General features: G+C 40.8%; 1 protein-coding gene across 4 annotated transcripts in view; it reads left to right on the plus strand.

Annotated features, from left to right (window-relative positions):
- Positions 1-17372, plus strand: part of THSD7B (thrombospondin type 1 domain containing 7B) — a 299320-nt gene that overhangs the window by 210567 nt on the left and 71381 nt on the right. For all 4 annotated transcript variants that reach the window (XM_071435444.1, XM_071435447.1, XM_071435445.1 and 1 more), the window contains exon 16: positions 12443-12621. In XM_071435444.1, the coding sequence (XP_071291545.1) occupies positions 12443-12621 (179 nt within the window). The remainder of the gene's footprint in view (positions 1-12442; positions 12622-17372) is intronic.

Raw genomic sequence — 17372 nt, forward strand, 5'->3', positions numbered from 1 at the left:
ACTTAGACTTGAGTAAGGTTTATTTCACTTGGTCAATGTGACCTATTATGTGAGAGTATCAAAGTTGTCAAGTGAATATACAGTTCACTTGAGTCTGGTGTAGAAATAAACTGCTTAGAAGGGTTCTGGTTCTGGGGCCCTTCTCTGACGCTGACTTTTTGGAGTGATTCTGCATTTGCAGCTTGGAGGGCGAGGGGGGAGCCTAAACAAAAACCCAGTTCAGTTTGTTCATCTGTGTTTCCTACAAGTTTAGACTCCAACTGTCCTAAGCCTATTATCTGCAAATATATTAACCCTTGAAGCATAGCTTCCCAACTGGAAATGGACATTTTCTCCCCATTGGTGTAGTTACTGCAAGCAGAGTATCCCAAGGTCCAGAAAGAGTCAAGACAGAAGCATTCCAGCTGTTCCTTTTTGGAAATGCTCTGTCTACCTGCCTGAGGTCTACAGTTTGTTCTGTCAGGACCTGAAGCCCAGGCTGGAGGGAGGGATCTCTGCCCTGACCCACCAGAGCTGAGCAAGCCTGGTGTCAACAGTTTGGGTCAGCTGTAGTGGGCACACTGATCACCACTGACTGATTTACCCATCCTCACTGCTATTTAATTGTGTGTTAGCTCATGGTCATTAGATATGACAAGCTTAAAAATACTAATCACAGGCTTTTCTGGATTTTATTCCTTTCTATACCAAATCTTTTCTCCAGGAAAAGAACTACACTTTTTTTTTTCATAGCTGTCTTTTCTGATAAACTGCTTTATTTTGGTGGTGTCACCTTTTTCCTTGATCACCCATTCAATAAGCTTGAGAAATGAGTGATCTGCATTTTCCAGTTGAGCTAGTGATTTTCTCCCAGGTTTGGTTCGCCCTTGTTTTTCTTCCTTTAATTTGGAAATGCACCTATGAAATCATGGATAGAGGTAACTACCTCTAAATGCATCACAAAATTATAATTGGTAGTTTGCCTCCATTTTCCTTCCCATCAGAAGACTTCTTACATTGAGTTGAGCTCGCTGCTAGTCCAAAGAGTCTTCATTTTCTTACTGTGTCTAGAGCATCCTCTTTGGCCATGAAATTGTCCTTTTAATTGCAGTTCATCCGCTTCTCAATCTGTCATCTGAGCTGCTCATACTATTTTTGAATTTCCATCTCCTTTGTTTTGAACAATTTCCCGTCATCCCTTTCCTTCTCTCTTGTGTGCAATGCCAACAGGGTTTTTTTTAATCTTAGAGGAACACAGGGTGCCTCATCTGTTCCAAATCAAAGCTGGAGATTTCTGTGCACTTGCATGGAGGTTCTGCTTTTGATCCGACGAGCAATTTATGGAAAGCAGGAGTTTATGAACAGTGCTTATCCTATTCAAATTCTGCTGTGCTCACAACAACAGGAACCTGGAAGAAAAAGGCACCACAGACAAATAGATCCTGGTTTTAAATCACAGAGCGCTTAGCTGTGACCTGCACTCACCTTAAAAAGCTTTAATTATCTCTGAATTTATGAAGGGCACAGCAGGGATGCTCAGGCACCTCCTTACTCTCAACAGTGCAGTGTCTCCTTCTGTGAGCTCCAGCTTCTGGTGGACAAACCCATCCTAAAATGAAAATGCTGGGATTGACTCCCCCTGTTTTAGGAGAAAATGAGCTGTTTTCAGGTAGTTTTTAATCCTAGATTTTAATAATCATTCTGCAGTTTTTTATTTTTATAGCTCAAAAGCCATAAGCAGAGCCTAATAGGCTAAAGGAATATGAGTCAGATCTGTCCTGATCTGAAAGCAAACTTGCTGCTCCTACAAGGTTTTGGGAGAAAAAAATGAAAAAAAAAAAGGTTGAAAATGCAACATTGGATAGGTGCTTGTTTATTTTTGGAAGTGTATCAGTTTTAGTAATTACTGTGGTATGCATTTTTGCACATCTAGTAAATTTTATTTAGAAGAGTGAAATTGTAGAAATCCCTGATTTTGAAAACCTTCAGAAATAGGAACTTTTCTGAACAGACATCTCTCTGTGTTTTTGAAAATATTCCAAAGTTTAATTTTGTTCTTAGTCTGAGTGACATTTTATACTGAAATTTCAGTTTTTAGTACAACCTGTTGATTTCAGAACCCAGCTAGGCTCTCTGTAATCACTTCCCAAAGATAACAAAGACATCCTTGTTTTATCAACACTGCAGCACAGATCCAAAACACAGCCCCATACCAGAAACTGTGAAGAAAATTAACTCTACTCCAGCCAAAACCAGCACAGTCTCTCTCTGTGTCCTTTTTATTACATGGCTGTATTGCTACTGGAAAGCTTTTCAAGGACTGCTTGAGGAAGAAGCTTCAGCTAAAAATTCACCTTATTTTCTGTCTATCCCATCCCCTGACATGGGAATTAAGGCTGGATCACAGGACTGTCCTGCCCTCGAGTCCCCACTTCAGGACTCTTTGAAGCCATTGCCACCTTTGACTGTTTTCTGCTCTCTCACAGCTAAATAGCTTCTAAATTTAGCTCTGAAATCCTGGCTGGGTTCTGCTCTGGACTCTCTCAGACATTCCTACATGTCTCCTTGGGTGTGTGGTGACACTTTTAATTACAGCTGTGGCTGCCAGGGGGGCTGTAACACAGACACAGAGCCTGGGAAGGACCTGGCCTCCACTTCTTGTTTGACTATAGGATTTTTACATATTGCTCCCAAAACAGTGCTCAAAGAATGATGATTTATTCCTTATATTTTCCTTTGCTTTTTTTTTTTTTCTTTTCGTTTTCAAAATCTGTTCACCATAAGAAAATTTGGCCACGGTTCTTCCTTTATGGATGTTAAAAGACTTATCAAATGAAATTGGATCACAGGACAACTGTTCAGACATTGAGTTCTCTGTGTTTTTCTGGCAACAGAATCAAAGATAAACAGCCATCAAAAAAGTTATTTCTGAATGGGTCAAACTGGCTATCAAAGAAGCTTATTTAAGGCAAGGTGAGACTTCCCCTGAGGCATTAGTACACAGAAATGCACATTCTTCTAGGTCTTTATCTTCTTAGAGAAAGGAAGCATGCATCTTAAGAAAAAATATTTAGAGACTTGGCTTTTGGAGCAGCATCTTCTGTAAGTGCTGCATTTAGTCAGAGTGATGTCTGTTGTTACTCCTTGGCTCTAAATACACATCTTTATTGCTTATCTTCCTCCCCAAATTTCTTTTATGCTTTTTGCTGCATTCCGTAAAATGACCCCTTTGAAGAGGTGGCAGTGCCAGACTTTATGAAGGAATGGCTTTTTACTGCCCTCAAAGAGACTTTCTCATGTTTGACATTCACCATCAGCTGCCTCTTGCTGGACCACCTCTGCCCACCCTTGCTCATGTCCATCACTTTTGTTTCTATTATTGGGCTCAGTTAGGGGATTTTTTGTTTTGTGGTTTTTTACAGATTGATTAAAGCTCTTCCACGGGACTTGGGAATGTTTTTAGTGTAGAAATTGTAAGTCAGTGTAGAAATAGTGTATGGGAGCTTTAGGAGAGCTTTGATAGCAGGTTAATGCACTGGGTGATCTCCTGCCCTGATTTCTGCAGCAGGCTGTGGAAAGAGAATTTCCTTGAAATGTGGCCCGTCTCTTTGGCCTTAATAACACATTTGTCACAAATACAGCCTGTTATGAGGCAAGGCTCTAATAAAATGTTACCATACAAAGATAGACTTAGAATTAACATTTTTCTCTCCTTACATGTCATTCCATTTAATATGCTATATTGGAAGTATGAAGAAATATTTAGCCTAATCCTGTTCATGAATTACATATTCTAGTTCTAAGACCTCTGTCCTTCTACTGCTCATGGAGAGCTTCATGATCCCTCTGAGATGTGTGGCTGCACTGGGAAGTGAAGTGGGAGTTCGTAGGATTTCTCTCATGTCTTATGTGGGAGTTTTTGCAGCATTTTTAAACCTTTTTGTCTTTTGCACAGCTCTGATGAGCAGGAGTTTTAAGCAAATAAAAGGATGACAAATAATTTTTGAGTGGAGAGTGACAATTCCATATCTTTACCACTGTTGAGGACCCCTGTGGCAGCTGGACATAGTAGGTACTGTGGTGGAGTTCAGTGGGCATTAAAGGGTTTAATGTCTGACACATTCTGAAAATTTTCAGAAGCAACTTAATTAAAATTAAACCTAAACTTCAGCTCAGTCTGTTCTGAGGATTATCCTTGTGATACTGATGAGTAGTAGAGAATTTATCCTACCTTAGTCTGTTCCTGGGCCTGAAATACATTTTAATAGCTCTCTGTCCTCCAAGGTTTGCAAATGAGGATGGTGCAAATTAAATTACTGAGAGCTGGTTTGCAAATCTTCAAATATCCCTCAGTGCAGACAGATATTCCCACTGTGACATCTTGGCTCTCATTTGTATTTGGTTAACATGGGGGAGTGACCACTAACAATAGTGTTGTTTAACAGGATTGCATTGCCTTCTGCTTCTGAATTCACTGAAGTCCTCCAGCACAGGAGATTGAACTACACAACCAGGGAGCTCAAAGTCACACTGCAAAATGGAAACAAAAGTCTATCAGAAATTCAGTACATCAATACTCTGTGCTGGGGCCTGCTAGTGTCACAAAAACGTCCTGTTTCCCTCTCAAGGTTTTCCATCATATAAATGAGTCACTGCTCTCCCCGTGCCTGAGCTGTGGAGAACCAGGACTGTTCCCTTCTGCAAAATCGTGTTTTTGTCAGATGTTTTTTATAGTACAGCTTTATTCATGGAGGTCAGATGCTTCTGCAGCAAGGTGACCTCTAATAGGGGGAATGAAACTCCTTATGCAAGCAGAGGGGGCCTGGCAGCAGCTACCTGGATTTTGGGAAAGCACTCATGGATCTTCCTGGTGCTGGTAATGGTTAGTGGCATCCTTAAAACAGCACCTGTATAATTAAGTGTGCAGTTGGCCTTCTCATTTAGTGTTGATGGGAGAAGGGATTGAGGCAGAGTATTGATTTTAATGTATTGATTCGGGGGGTCACTATGTCATTCACCTCCTGTGACACTGGGGAGGGGGCTGTGGAGGTCACAGCTGGCTCACAACCTTCCCCTGCCTTTCCAGTGCCTGTGTGACCTGCTCGTGAGCAGAGGCCCTTGAGTTTGTAAATTAAAGAACTAGGAATGTATATTTAAAGGAAAAAAAACCTTTTCGTGCTGCTGTGAGCCCTCTTGATAATATTAATTGTGCACTGATCTAATTAGTGTTCCTGTCTTCTGCAGAGTCATCTGCTGGTTTATTTTGCCTGAAATAAAAGCAGTATTGTAATGCAGAATACATGCTAATTATCAGGATGCAGAGAGATGCATCTCCATGTCCCATTCTGTCAAATGAAAGCCATAACGTTGTTGTCCAAGGCAAGTTGTCTAAATGAGGCTTGTCTGTGTCTTGGGGTCACAGCTTGGCAGCAGAAATGAGGTGGCATATTGTGTTGACAGTGCCCAATGTCATGGCTTCAGAAACTGGCAGAAAGATGCTCTCCATGGAGGGCCCCAAAGTCGGAAATTGAGTTTCTTAGTGTGCTCCAGCAGAGCCTGAAACCATTGACCTTCAGGACATCTATGATTTACTGAGGGAGGTAGATACTTGCAGTGACATTTGGTGGCAGCTTTCTCCCAGTGATGGACCCTTGGCTCTGGAAGATTCTTCCTGCCAGGTCCAAATTGCCCAAGTCTGTATTGATCTTCAGAGCACTCTGCAGTGCACATCTGTTTTCAGAGCTGCTGTGCCATCAGGCCTCTGAGAGAAGTCAGGTGTAGGAGAAAAGGGAATTTGATGGTCTGTGGACAGTTTCATTGTGTTCAGGCTTTAAAAAAAGTCTTGTTTTCTTGTGTAAATATCATAATAATAATAAAAAATAAACACAGTTTCAGGTTTGTTTTAAAAACATGCTTGTACTATTAATTGAGTAGCCTGAAAAAAATATATGGTAAACAATCCATAATAAAATACAGTGGTCTGAGTCTTTTTTCCTGATGTATTGAGGATTCCAACACTGCTAAGGAGAGAAAAAAAAAAAGCTACTCTGTTTTATTTGAAGAAAACAGATGATTTTCCCAGTGACAGAGTGATGAGCAAAGTATACAGAAAAACACAGCTGAGCTACTCCCCTAACTGCTATTGATCCTAGTGGATGGTTTTTTATTTGAGTAAGGACTTTGTTAAGATGTCAGGGCTCCCAAGCAGCCAGGCCAGCCCTTCACCATGGGAGGGCAGCCCTGGGAAAAGGGAGCATCATTCCCAGAGTTGGTTTTGGAGCCTGGACAGACTTGTGCAGTGGATTTCTGCCCTCCTGCATCATGTGTTCCCTGTGAGATGAATGTACACTGTGCAGTCCTATTTATTTGCTCTATTTATTTGCACTCAGAAGGCAGCAGACGAGGCTCCTTCTCCGGAAGAGTTCTCAGCTTGTTCTGCAATCTGTTACAAGGAAAGTGCTAATTGATGAAGATTTCCTTATTGAGTTAAAAGATTAAATATATCAACTACCAGGGCTTGTATCTAATGCCAAGTGTATGCTTGGAAGTTCTTTAAGGAAGAAAACTGTAATGCAGAATCAAAAGAAATTAGAAATCATAATGCAAAGTCAGCATCAACCCAACTGCCTCCTCGGGATTTATAGAGTCTGTGAAATTGAGCAATAAAACCAACCTTTGGATGAATTTCAATAACAATAATGTTGAGTTAAACTTACCAGCCTTCTTTACAAGTCCTCTCTGGTCTATTTAGAATCTCTAATCAGTCTGCTAGGAGATAACGTGAGCGTGTGCATCTTTTGTGGAGTAAGTGGGAATAAATTAGCTAAGGGTCCATTATTTGAGCCTTGCAAAATATTTGATGTGGAAGTTATTTTTGCTGGGTTTTTTGGCTGTGCATTTACTGAATGTAAATTAGATTATCTCCTAAATTTCTCCGCAAACTAATAATGTGTAAAATCTCTCAAATCCTTGTGTACTGTAAAAAAAGAAGATTAAACATTTGTTCTGTGGCAAGATTAAATCCTTTTCAGCTGCAACTCAAGTTTTTAGCAACTTAAGTCTCCCAGACTTACTATGTTTAGTTCCCTTCAGTTAATAATTTTCTGCCTTGAAGCAGGATTTAGGTTTTGAGCAGGGATTATTTGGGACGAGGTGCTCCTCTTGCAGCTCACAAGCTTCTGGAGCTTTTGTTTTGTGCCACGTGGCCCATGGCCAGTGGCTGCCTTATTCTTGGCACACTGGGAAAGCCTCAGCCACAGAGCTATGATCAGCTGGTGGAGTTAAGTCTCTGAGCTGCAGTCTGTACTCCATGCTGAGTTTTAACCTGAGGTAAAGCAAGAGTTTTGCCTTGCAGGAGATCTCTGAGCTTCAGCTCAGCAGAATTTGGCCCACCAAATGCTGTGGTCCACCAAGCCTCCTTTATAAAGTCTTTAGCTATTACATTTTTAGCACTGCTTGGATTTACTGATGTTATTTTGTGATATTTCACAGTCAGTAATCAAGTGAATGTGAATATTAATTGCAAAATGAATCAATTTTTTTCCCCCTCTACCTTTGGTCTGTGTAATTAGAAACATTTCTCCTGTGTCACTGTCCACTCTGCTGCTCCCTAGTTTGTTAAAGGGTGATCTCTCCTGTCCCACAGACTCCAAGGGAAATTAGCTGTGTTATTACCAGTGGCAGCTGTGGTGATGCACAGAATTGTCCCTCTCACAGTAACGACCTTGAGTTTTATGAAGCACCTCAAGGTTTACTAACAAGGCTAGAACTGCTAGAAGTTTGTTAATTGAAACCATGAAATATGTTAGAGAGGATACAAATGAGTTTAAAGCAATTCAATTAGAGGTGCATCTGTTTCCAAAGCTGCTGGAGAAATGTTTATTTTCACATCACTTTTAAGCCAGCCTCTTGGAATGCTGCTGGCACTGTTGTTTAACACTGTGTGCAGACCTTGCACCCACAGCAAATTTATCTTTTGGAAGTGCAACAGTCAGGTGGAAGTGTCCCTGATGTTTGTAAAACCACTGATGTCCTTCTTCTCCCAGCACAGCCCCCTGTGGCATCACTGACATCCCCCAGCCCATCACCCAGCTGCCTCCCTGCTCTTGCCTTGGCTCTGCTGGGTGGCACAACAAAAATGGGACAAGAGGAGTTTTTGCACCATGTATTTGTGCCTCTCTGACACTGGCACAGGGTGCCCAGAGGAGCTGTGGATGCCCCATCCCTGGAAGTGTCCAAGGCCGGGTTGGACAGAGCTTGGAGCAACCTGGGACAGTGGGAGATGTTCCTGCCCATGGCAGGGAGGTAGAACAAGATGAGCTTTGAGGTCTCTTCCAACCCAAACCTTTTGTGATTCCATGACAGCCTCCAGAGCATGGTCCTCACTTTATCCACCTGCCGTTGCTTTGTCTCTGGGCTGCACAGGAGAATTGAGGTGAGTCAGGGCCGCCACATTGTGTGTCTGAGCATTCCCAGGACATCCTGTGTGATCTGTGGGTGCTTTGTTTGTTAGAGACACTTTAGAGACTCCATTTGTGGCTTGTTGAGCAACAAACACACTGTTCTTAATGAATAAATCATAGTAAAATGAGCTGTGCAGTCTAGATAAATGCATTTGCTCATCCCACTGCGTTGACAGTGTAGAAAAGTAGAAAAACAATAGCACTTAAATGTAGAAAAGGCTTATTTGGCCAACCAAATCAATTTTCCCTGCCAATTCCCAGTAGCATGTTTCAAAGTGCCCACTTAAATAACCTGGTGTTCTTGTCATTACCTCCTGTATATCTGTGTGTGCAGCTCAACTCTGTGGTGTTCAGGAGCCTGCTGTTGGCCCCACTAGGACAGAGGTTCTCATCTGCTCTGTCTGAATCAAATGAGCTTTATTTTAACAGTGTTTTGAGGGATTTTGAGGAATAATGATAGTAATAATCATTTTTAAAAGGAAGTTAGAGGAAGCCTCAAGAAATAATCTTAAGAATACACGGAAAGCAGGGTGAACATGGCTGAAAAGTAGAGAACATCTTTTTCTGTGGAAACAACCTGTTTGGTACCAGGTTTTACAGAGGGGAGAAAAATGAGGGATGTGATGGATGAGAAGGAAATTTAAGGATGACACTGACAAAACCAGCTGTGTAAACTCAGCCTTGAGTTGGTCTCCCAAGCTGAGCAACAATAGCTCAGAAATGTTATTTACTTTATTCATATTTTGTTATGGTAAGGTTATTTCTCTGGATAGTGGCTTGAATGTAGAGTTCTTTATTAATGGATTGTTTTAATAGCACATTGGCCTTGGGGCTTTTGTTTGTTTAGTATTGTGCATCATGCCAAAGCTACAAGTTTTCTAGGCATGCCAAAACTAGGATTATTGTGGGTCTTTTAAGTCCCCTGACAACAGCAAGTTATTGCTTGGCTCCTAGAGAAAAAAAAATATCCTAGTCTCACAGGCAATGGATGAGCTGAGTACAATGTTATTTTACTACTCATCATAAAAAGATAGCCATAAAGGCATTCTCTGTCTGAGCAAGAGAGTGCACATCACAGGAACATTTTTGGAGAAAATTTTGGTTGAATGAAATCTTTGCTCTATGAATGAACACCTTAGTGTAGGATTAACCCTAAGTGGTTGATAGAAGAGTAATGGCAGTCTGTGTGGAGAGCTTGAATGGGATATCTTTGGAAATTCTGTGGTTCACTGAGGAAGAACTCACAGCACTTCTGGGGATGGAATACAGCAGGTTCTTCAGTCTTCACAGACCAGTCTCTGTTGGAAGGGACCTTTTAAAGGTCATCATGTGAACCCAGTGAGCTCCACCAGGTTGCTCCAAGCCCCATCCAACCTGGCCTTGAACACTTCCAGGGATGGGATGGGACCACCCACAGGTTCTCTGAGCAACCTGTGCCGGTATTCTACCATGTTCATTGTAAAATCTTCTTTCTTGTATATAAGAAAGATGTTTATTATAACTTCTTCTTCATCTTATTTTTTTTATAGTCTGTTTCTTTTTTTTTTTTTGTCTTATATTTCTTTTTATTATAGACATAGATCTTGAGCTGCCTAAAGACTTAGCCCGTTTTACCTTCTCTGATAAGTTGATAACCCCTCTGACTAATCCTACTTTGAAACAAGGCACTTTCTTTGTTTCTGTTGAGAGTTAATTACCCAGGCTGTCACACAGCCCAAGGAAAGATGATATTTCTTACAGGGGTGGAACAGAACTCTTTAGAGAACTGCCTAAGAAATGCTTCTCATAAATCTATCATGAGAAAATTTCTTTTACTTATCATAATGTATTATGAATTGCTTTGAGTGGCAACCTAAGCAGGTGGAACAGAATATCAGTGGGTTATTTGAGAGTTTTATTTGGGGGAAAAAAGTGAGTCTGTTTTAGAAATATTTGTGTGTGTGTGTGTGCATGGATGTCATCTCACTGAGGTGAGCATACAAAGCACACAAAGTTGAAATATCTCAAACATTCCAATATCACTGGAATGGATTCAGTCAGAAATAATTAAGATACCCAATCCCAGTGGCTTTGGAGCTGCAAATGAAGAGGCACCACAGCAGAGAGAGATCAGAGGCAGCAAAGACAACCAGAGCAGTCTGTATGGGCACAGGTCTGCAGCACTGGGGAAGAGTTACAGCGTGAGTTAGGGGGGGAAATGATTGCAGCTGTCAGGCTGCGGGGTGGCCGCCGTAAAGAAACAGGAACAGCACCATCACAGGGAATCAGGAGAGGAGAAATAGAGCAGCACTGAGCTGAAGGAGCTGTTGCTGCTGCCGTTTTTTAAGGCACTGTTTACAAAAGCAACATCAGTATTTCTTGTACCTCTAGAAGGAAGATATTTTCCAGCGGATGGATGCCTAAATAAGCTTGAAACCTTTCTTGATACTGACTTCAGAGTGAAGAGCAGGAGGGAGGCAGCGAGTTGCTGCTGTGGGTTGATTCCCAGGCTGTGACATAGTTCTGGTTCAGAATGAGCAGCAGGCTTGGGCATGGTTCAGCCAGTAAATCCAACCAGATGAATCTCTGTGCCTCAGCCTTGGTGTCCATGGTTGTCTGGGGTTGTTGTCTGGGGTTTTGGACAGCAGCTGCTTCTGGTTTGAGTTTTGTTGTTTTGGTGGTTTTTTCCCCTCCATGCTGCAGCGATTGTCACCTGGGTAGATGGGGGAAACCCTTCCTAAAAGAGTCACAAAATGAGTTAATTTGGTATTCTGTAGGTGAGGAATCAAGAGGGAGTGTTCGCGTGATGCAAACCAAACAGAAATAAAGGGCATAAAAATGAGAAACATCAGAACAGTGGTAGGGATGAAGTTCAGTTATTTCTATAACCATCATTGCCAGAGCTGTCAGAGGGATGAAGCTGCCTCTAATAAAGGCTGATCTGAGCAGCCACTGGCTTTCATGATCTAACATGAAATCTCTTTTTTGTTTAAATTAAAATAATACATACAGACATGACAAGCAGATAATAGAAACCGGGGGAGAATGAATGCAGCATGGTAAGTAGGAAGGTGCAGGAATTATTCCACGCTGCCAACCCAGGACTGGTGCCACTAATTCCCTGGAGATCCTCAGGGCTTGGCCACCCTCTACTGCTGTTCTGCACACCAAGAGCTCCACAGCCACTGCTGGGCTCTGCAAAATCTCTCTTCCCATATGCCAGCTCATAAAACAGCTGTGGGGTTGTGCCTTTTTGGAGGAGCCTGTTGGATTTTAATTCATGAGGTGCTGGTCCTGCACATGTCTGGTGTTGTGATTGTAAGAGATGATGATCTTGTAAGGACTTTCATGTCAAACCAGCTTAAGGTGAAAGTAAAGCTTTAAAATGCCATTTTTGAAACCTATAAAAAGCAAAGCATTTGGAAAGAGGTACAAAGAGAACTTGTGAGGTGTGGGAAGCAGGTTTCATCTGCTTCTCCTAAGAATAAATCCCATACTGTTCCAGCTGGCAGGCAGGTCCCTCACACATCTGATGGGAGCTGCCAAGAGAAAAGCTCTGTTGCCTCCCTCATCCTGTGGTTCTCTCTGCTGGGGAGAGAGCCTGTGTCTGTCTTCTGCCTGTGCCAGCTCTGGAGATGGCCAGTGTAATGGAGAAGGAGTACACAACAGAGCTGTACACTTAATTCTCCAGAATTTGTCATGGATGGCCACAGTCTAATAAGGAAGGTAATTACCACATATTGGTGACCACCAGCTTCACAACAGGTACTTTTGCCAGCATGTGTCCTTTACATAATTCCTTTTTATCACTGCCTTCTTTGGACTAAACCAAGTAGAAATTAATTTTAGTCACTGCTGTTCTTCACAAATAACACCATAACCTCGCGTTGGATGGTGGTGTCAGTCTGCCAAATGCCTTCTCCTTAAGAAGTTCTTGTTTTGTGTTGGTTGCACAGGTCGCATCAGAGGATGGGAGTTGGTCAGTTGCAGTGATTAAAACCTGTCTTAAATCTTTGGTTTAGGTTACATTGAAGAGCCTTGCACGGTCCCGTGCCCGTTTGATTGCAGATTAAGCGATTGGTCCAGTTGGTCTCCTTGCAGCTCCTCCTGTGGACCGGGGGTGAGAGTCCGATCCAAGTGGCTCAAGGAGAAGCCCTACAATGGAGGTCGTCCCTGCCCCAAGCTGGACCTCAAGAATCAGGTGAGCCACGTTCTGATAGCCAACAGAGCTCTCTGTGCTGTGTTCTGAGTCAGGATCCAGAGTTCCTGTGCTGGTGAAGAAGGTAAAGATAGGAGTTATCTCTGGCACCACACCTTGGGTCACCTTTTGTAGGCAATCCTTGACCTTCTTGAGGACTGAGGGAGAAATGCTCACATATCAGCGGAATTTGACCTGAAGCACCATATTTTTTATATGAAGAAATTGTTATCTCCCAGAACACAGGAAGCCCTGGAGTAATAATCCCACCTGGACAGTGTGTAGACATCAGAGAACTCAGATGTCATGGATATTTTCAAAACTTTTTCATTCTTTCTGAGACTCTGGTTGCTGTAGAAACGTTTGTTAAATAAAAATTGCTATTTTTAGCAACATTTCCCTTCAACACAGCACAGGTTCCCTTGAACATTAATCTCTGTATATTCAATATTGAAGTATCCCATCAGAGGAAAATAATCTTTAAATTACTACTCTTAAAGGAAGATCAGCATCTATTTAAATGCTACTTAATGCTGTATGCATTTCTGAAAAGTGCATAGTGATTTCCTACGTTTGCTGATTAATTCTCTAGCACTAATTAACACTGATGAAGTACTGTTTAGTTTTGTCTGCCCTATGTTTCAGATTCAGCCATGAAAATTAATTAATAGGACAGAAACAGTCATGCTGAAGGAACTCCATATATATGTTATGAAGAATTTGAATATATATATATATATATATATAGAAGTACTTCAGTGGTATCATACAAAGATTTATTTGGGAGGTGCTAGAGGTGGTGGATTCAGTTGTTTTTCTGCACAACTATTGCTGCAGCAGTCATGTCCTGGAATGCAGCACCACTTCCAGCTCCTGAGTATGAACTTGCCTCATTTTCCTAACAGTTAATTTTATTTTCCTGTGAGAAACTTGGTAAATACTCCCTGGATTTTTTTTTTCCTTCTTCTTTTTCCTTATTTCTATTTCTATTTTGAAATTCATTGGAAGTAGGCTAACAGAAGCAGCAGGGACTACAGAAATATAAAACTGCTATAAAGTGTATGTTGTCCATAGCTCAGTGCTCTTCTTAATAGATCAGACAGATCACCAGAGAGGCAAAGTGAAATCCCACAGTAAGTGATAAGGTAACAATAAGCTCCTTTGTAATGAAAAGATACTGGGGTTTGTTACCCACAGACACAGCAGACTCCTTCCATTAATAGCAAACTTATTGCCATCATGTGTTGCTTATTCCCACACACATTAGAGTTGCCAGTTTCAAAAGCCTTTCAGAGGATATTAAAGGAAAGAAATTGTTCAAAGTTGGAAGTTATGTCTTTGTACAGTTTATTGGTGCACAGTGCTTGCAAAGTGCCACGGCTGGTATTAATATAAACGTGGTCGGTGCTTTTTGCCTGTTTACCAGGAGCACATGTCATGATCTAAAACCCACTGAATTCATTAGAGGCTTTCTGTTGCAGGCTGTAGTACAAATAATGTAGAATATGTGTTCAGATTTGTTTGTTTAGGTTTGTGGCTTCTTGTTTATCAAGGCATTCTTTTCAAGGTTAGTTGCTTTTTGAAGTTTTTGTTTCTTTCCTTGTGAGTTGATAAAACAGAAGCTATTTCTAACCGATTTGGCACACAAATGGTTTATCTTCTTGCAATTCAGATTTAAAGGCTTGAGTGCAAGTCTATATATTTCAGAACTTTTAGGGTAAGAAGAAATGATTGTGCTAATGAGAAAAGTGTATATATGCACACAAATGCACATGTTTTGCCTGTGATTCTGTTCATTGCCTTCCTGAATGCTCCTCAATACTTTGTGAGCTTCAGAAGGAGTTTTGCTCTGCATCCCCTGGGCTTGGACTTCCAGCCCAGATTTAACACACTGAGGTCCCTGGGCACGTTGCAGGATGCACAAGTTGCCTACCCAGATGGTGAAGTAAATGAGCTGATGGCTCTGCTGCTGAGCTAAGCTGGACACATACCATTAATCCACTCTCAGGCAGATTGTCTGCTGCTGTTCCCTCTGCTCTGGGCAGCTTTTAAATCCTAGAGCCAAGCTCTACAGATTCATTATATATAAAAATGTGACATCCTAATTATTTTATATAATCTGGATTAAATAACTGCAGTAAATGCTGGCTTTTGTTTGGTATCAGATAGGGGAAAACCATATAAACTATGTCTATATATATATATAAATTATACAGCAGTAAAGCAGTACAGCACCATTGTGCTGAGTTTTACTTTCCAGTAGCTACTGTGTGGTGTTTTATGCATTTGATAAGATTTTACATAACTTAGAACAAATAATGAATTCCTCCAGGTGCTAGTAGATTTCACTTATGATTTCCATTTTATTTTCTCCAGTATCTTTAATTATTTTGCTTTTGATTATTGCTTCTAAAGTTTGGTCTTGTTATTGCTTAATCAATTACTTTGGAGAATTCTCCATTTTTCCACTGTCTTATAATTAAATCCCTCAGTCGTTTTGTGTCTTTTTCTTAAGCCAGATAATATTTTCACCTCTTTTTGTGCAGGGTGCTGTCTAGGCTTTTTGGCAAACCCCTGTATATCCTTTTCTTCAGTGCTTTTCAGATATTGGACATGAATCTAACTGCAGTGTTACTTGAAATACTATTCTAGCAATTCTTTCTTACCATTTCCCACCATGTCTGGAACTCTGCCAGTACAGATATCCAGTAAAGCTACTGCTTTGGACAGTGGGACAATTTGCATGATCAAAGAAATGTATTTTGTGAATATAAGTAGTTATTTGAGTCACATAAGCTGTGTTGTAAAAGACTGTCCCCCAAGAGTCTGTCCAGTCATGGTACTGCAGCTTGCTTGTGTATTAAGGATAGAATATTTTAGGAGAAATTTGATTTTATACAGAAATAATGGCATGTTCCACTACTGCATGATACTCTGTGGAGGCTGTGCTCTTTATTCCACAGAGAGTTTGAGTCTTCTGGAGTATTTTGAAGCCATCCTTTTGTTCATCTGCCTGTAGAGCCTCTCAAGCAGCCCACTCTTTTTGCAAGAGATGTGAGACGTAAACTCAGAGTTAGGAGAATTAATTCAGCTTTTTTGTATTTATTGTTCTCATTGTAGGCAATGGACGAGGTTGAACCCCTCAAGATTTTATTCCAAGCTATTTTCTAATAGAGGTGCCAAACATTTGCATGGGCTGAATGCTCATGGTATTCTGATAAAATCACTTGATTTGATGTGGTCCCTTTAGCCTTAAACTCTGTCTGTGTTTCTGCCCTGTGAAATAAAAGGATAAATTACAGTATTTGGGGGAAGAGATGACAGTATTTTAACACAGCTCCGTGTAATATGCAGAATTACTTTTACCTTTTACCTCTGTTTGCAAATGGTTGAAGAGCTGGCTAACTACATTTTTCTCCATCTCTTAAAGAAAATGGGCTTTGCATGTAGGGGCTGTGCAGCTCTTATCTGAGGATGTGATTGCTTCTGAACAGCCGATTGGATTAGGGGGTCAGCTGGCAGATGTTCTTGGCTGTGCTGTGCATGTTAAAAGAGGTGTAGCATTTACATTTTTCCATCCCTGCTCTTCTCTGAATGCACTTACACAGCATGCAGTTGCTATTTAATATGTAGTTCTACATGATGAAAGGTTAAATATGAGTTAAGGGGGGTTTATTGCTTGAATATTCTTTTATAGGTTTTTAGGATTACTGTGAGAAAATGCATCTTATTTTCAAGACTCATGAATTCCAAGGATTATTTTTTTATTGATTGCCCTTATACATATTCTTGTCAAGGTTTTCCCTCCTTCTCCTTCCTCCCCCTCTCTCCCTTAGCCAATACTGCTAAAGGACAAATATCATAGCAAGTAGTTTATCCCCTCTATTTATGCTGTATATATTTAAGCAAACGTTTTTAAAGGATTGGGAGTATTTGTAATGGCAGGCATAGCAGGAGAAAAATGTAGTGTATTTAGAATGTAAACTTACTGCTTTCATTAAAATGAATATTTTATTCTTAATGACATTTTCTGGTGTTCACTGTAGAATATGAGAAATACAGACACTTTACACATTAGAATTGCAAGTACTGCTCCTGAAATTGCATAGAGGAGTTCAAGGAAAGAGAAAAGGAGGGTGGTGGTAAGCTTACAGACCTGACCTCTCAGGTGTAAAGATGTATGAATTTCTGGAATTTTTTCATACAAAGTAGCTGCTTTAGGTCCACTTACACTTCTGAGAAAACAGTTATTTTCAGCATTTTCAAAACTTTTAGACTCTTGTATTAAAAGCTAAGTTTGAACTGAGCATCTTTCATTGCTGTCACTGAATTAGCTCCCATCTACTCCCTGGCTGGTGAGTTGCATGTATAACCTTCTCCTTCCAGTATTAGGAATTGGCCTTCAAGAATATCATTATTAATGTACTAACTATAAATAGCTCCTGCTCAAGTCACTTCTTTTATAATACGGATTTCTAATTTTCAGAAAAGTCACTTAACTTTTTGAGGCACTCAGAGTCTCTTCCTTTCATGGATTTCAGGTGCCAGTAGTTCATTCCTGAGCCTGTATCAGTCCATCAGCTATGTCAGATCCCTTCCTGTGCCATGTGGGAAATCATCTATCTTGCATTTTTATCTGGCTCTATCAGCACTCATTTGCTTTAAGTGCAACTAAACTTCTGAGGAAAAAAAGGTCTTATTCTTAATCTCTGTTTTACCTTCAGAAGATCTGATTTCCTCCCATTCTGCCTTAA

The sequence above is a fragment of the Agelaius tricolor genome, unplaced genomic scaffold (assembly GCF_023055355.1).
Source record: "Agelaius tricolor isolate 1412-34295 unplaced genomic scaffold, bAgeTri1.0.p SCAF_10, whole genome shotgun sequence".
In the NCBI taxonomy this organism is placed as follows: domain Eukaryota; kingdom Metazoa; phylum Chordata; class Aves; order Passeriformes; family Icteridae; genus Agelaius; species Agelaius tricolor.